Below are 3,143 nucleotides of genomic sequence, written 5' to 3' on the forward strand. Positions count from 1 at the left end.
GGAAGTTGTCGGAAGTTTGCAAAGGTCACCAAAAACTTTTATTAACCCCTAATAAATTTTTATTCAGGGGCAATAAAAAGATTATTAGGGACAATAAAGTTTATTATGGGGCAATAAAAAGTATATTGGGTATTATTAGGGGTAATAAACTGTTTATTGGGGGACAATAAAACAAGACACCGGTCGCTGGATTCCGGAGGCCAGTGATCCGAGTTCGGTGAAATCTCTCTCTCTAAGTGACAAAGGGAGAGAGGGCAAAATTGTCTCAAAAAAAATATAAATTAATAAAAAATAACTTAATTGGGTATTAGGGCAAAAAATATGTAATTTGTTGGGTAAGTGGGCAATCTTATAAGATGTTTGGGTAAATGAGATTAGTGTAGCTCAAATTTAGGTGAATGGACATTTTCTCTATTGTAATTACCATTCATTATGAGCAAGTTAGGGTTAATTAGAGCATCTAAATTTACCCTTGAAAGGTAAGTACGTAACAAGCAAGGTCCTGCTTATAATTTGTAATGTGTATTACAAGGATTCTGCGAATTATGTATTTATTCAACTTTTTCCTGGTTGAGATCGACTCAAAAATTCCATGAATTTTCTGCTTTCTAGAAGATGTACGTTAGAAATTAACTGTATTTAAAACTCCCTAGCTACTGAAAATTCCAATCAACGAGCTTCAATTCAAGCATTGCTTTAGATAATTCTACTCAAACTCATCGCACCAAATGATTCACGACTTCTGCTCTGTATTTTCCTTTTTATTAATTAGCTAGTTGAGGTGTAAAATGTAGTAGGGGGTTTAAATTCTAATTGCGTGTTGTTGACAATTGTCAAATACACAACGGTCAATTAGGATAAGACGAGCATATTTATAGCCCAATGCCCCCCAAACATCATATTGCCTTATTGTTCACTTAACTGGAGTTGAAAAAGGCTTATTTGTGAGGAAGGTCGCGTTTAGATCCGTAGACTAGTAGGTGAAGGTTCTTCACCAACCAGGAGAGACTGGAGAAATGTTCAAAGAGCAGGGGAACGTTCAGAGACTAGTGGAAGGAAAATCTTAATTATCTTGGACTACCCATGCATTTCTCCATCACTCCAGCTCTCTCTTTCTCTCCCTTTTGTCAGATAGCTCTTAATTCATCGAGCTTTGTATAGGTTATGATGTCATTATGCCGCCTAAGTAGACCTTTATAATATGTTGGAAGTGCTGATGCAATACATAAAAAATCCCTGTAAATAAAAGAATGCTTCCGTTCAATTCCAGTACCCAACAACATATGTAAAGTTGTAAAACCGTAATCTCTCTAGCAAGCATCTTCTTTCCCATGCCATGACTACTGCAACACAAGACGAAAACGTATCAGCCACCCAAAAGACCATAGCCAGTGCAGCCAATCTTGCTAACCTCCTACCGACCGGCACCGTTCTCGTATTTGAGACCCTCATTCCTAGTTTCTCCAACAACGGAGCATGCCATCCTGCCAACAAGGGCCTTTCCTCATCCATCATTCTAATTTGTGCTCTCATCTGCTTCTTCTCCTCCTTTACTGATAGCTTCATTGACAGTACCGATGGAAAATTCTATTATGGGATCGCCACTAGCACAGGCATACGCATCTTAAATCCTAGAACAAAAAAGATCACTTATGAGGAAAGAAAGCGCTTGGAAAAGTATAAAATCACGGGTAGAGATTATTTCCATGCCTTTTTGGCACTAACTGTGTTCTTGGTCTTTGCTCTTACCGACCTGAATGTGAAAAATTGTTTCTTTTCTGATGCGGGAGATGATCTCAATCAAATCATTATCAACTTGCCACTAGGAGCTGGGATTTTCGCATCCTTCTTATTCACTATTTTTCCAACTACTCGAAGAGGGATAGGATACACGCAGCCCCGGCCGAATAAGGAGGAAAAAGACGGGAACCAGACCTCGGTCATCACGACCGCTTCCAAGGGGTCGGAGGCGGAAATGGTGGGTGTGGTTGTAGAAGGAGCAGTTCAGTCTGAAGCTCAGGTCTCCGCGACAGCCTCAACCCCACCGCGCGCGATAGATTAGTTTCTCAGTTGAATTATGATACAATTTTTTATATTCAAATTTGGATTATGTTCCTAATCCTAATTAAGTATATAATTTATTACTTAGCTTTTCTCTATTTTCTTTAGTAAAATTATTTTACTTCTTTATAAAGCGAGATTATACATCATAAGTTCATAACTCACTCCTACAATGTGTGACAGAGAAAACTTTAAGCATGTTAAGTAAGTAAAAATAATAAAAAAAAAAATATAAAAAAAAAAGTAAGTTAGGGTTGAAGAAACTAAGATTATTCTTGAAATATAATCAACAACCAAATGTTCGCTGGAGCCTCTCTTCTAATGAATTGTAATATTGTGTTACATGTAATGAGTACGTACGTATTATAAGGACTCTGCAAATTATATATAATCTTAAAGTTTATATCTTACAGAAGATGTTAAAGATTTCATTGAAAATTATTTATAAATGTAAATCCTGAAAAGTACAATATTAATAATACTAAATACAAACCATATTAACCTAAAGAGACGCATGCATTATATAACAAAAGGTGCATGATATTGTCTTACCCGGAATTGGCTATGGTTGTCCCAATCCTAGCTATCTAGTTGGTTAGTGTTTGTCCGATGAATTTGATCACTCATGCATTATATAACAAAAGATGCATGATATTGTCTTACCCGGAATTGGCTACATATGGTTGTCTTACCCGGAATTGTCCCAATCCTAGCTATCTAGTTGGTTAGTGTTTGTCCGATTAATTTGATCACTTTGTATCGGTAATTATATATGGGTTAACAAAGAAAATATAACAAATTACATATAAGTTATTGACAAAACATAACTTAACAAATAAATCATTTAAAAATTGAATTAAACTTATCTTACAAATAAGGACAATGTGCTCTCCACTTGCCACATGTCATGAGTTAATTTACATTTTTACCCTTAACTGCTTCTTTTGACTTCTAATCCCTTTATAAGGATTAAATCTTACAAATAAGGACAATTTGCTCTCTACTTGCCACATGTCATGAGTTAATTTATTTTTACCATTAACTACTACTTTTGGCTTCTAATTCCTTTTTGTTACTTTTTT

At 35.7% G+C, this 3,143-nt stretch overlaps 1 protein-coding gene across 1 annotated transcript; it reads left to right on the forward strand.

Annotated features, from left to right (window-relative positions):
• The first annotated feature begins 1,336 nt into the window (after positions 1-1,336).
• LOC112193945 (protein DMP10) lies at positions 1,337-2,062 on the forward strand. Its single transcript, XM_024334209.1, has one exon. The coding sequence runs from the start codon at positions 1,337-1,339 to the stop codon at positions 2,060-2,062; it is 726 nt and encodes a 241-aa protein (XP_024189977.1).
• The last annotated feature ends 1,081 nt before the right edge of the window (positions 2,063-3,143 follow it).

Source organism: Rosa chinensis, chromosome 3, assembly GCF_002994745.2.
Source record: "Rosa chinensis cultivar Old Blush chromosome 3, RchiOBHm-V2, whole genome shotgun sequence".
NCBI lineage: Eukaryota > Viridiplantae > Streptophyta > Magnoliopsida > Rosales > Rosaceae > Rosa > Rosa chinensis.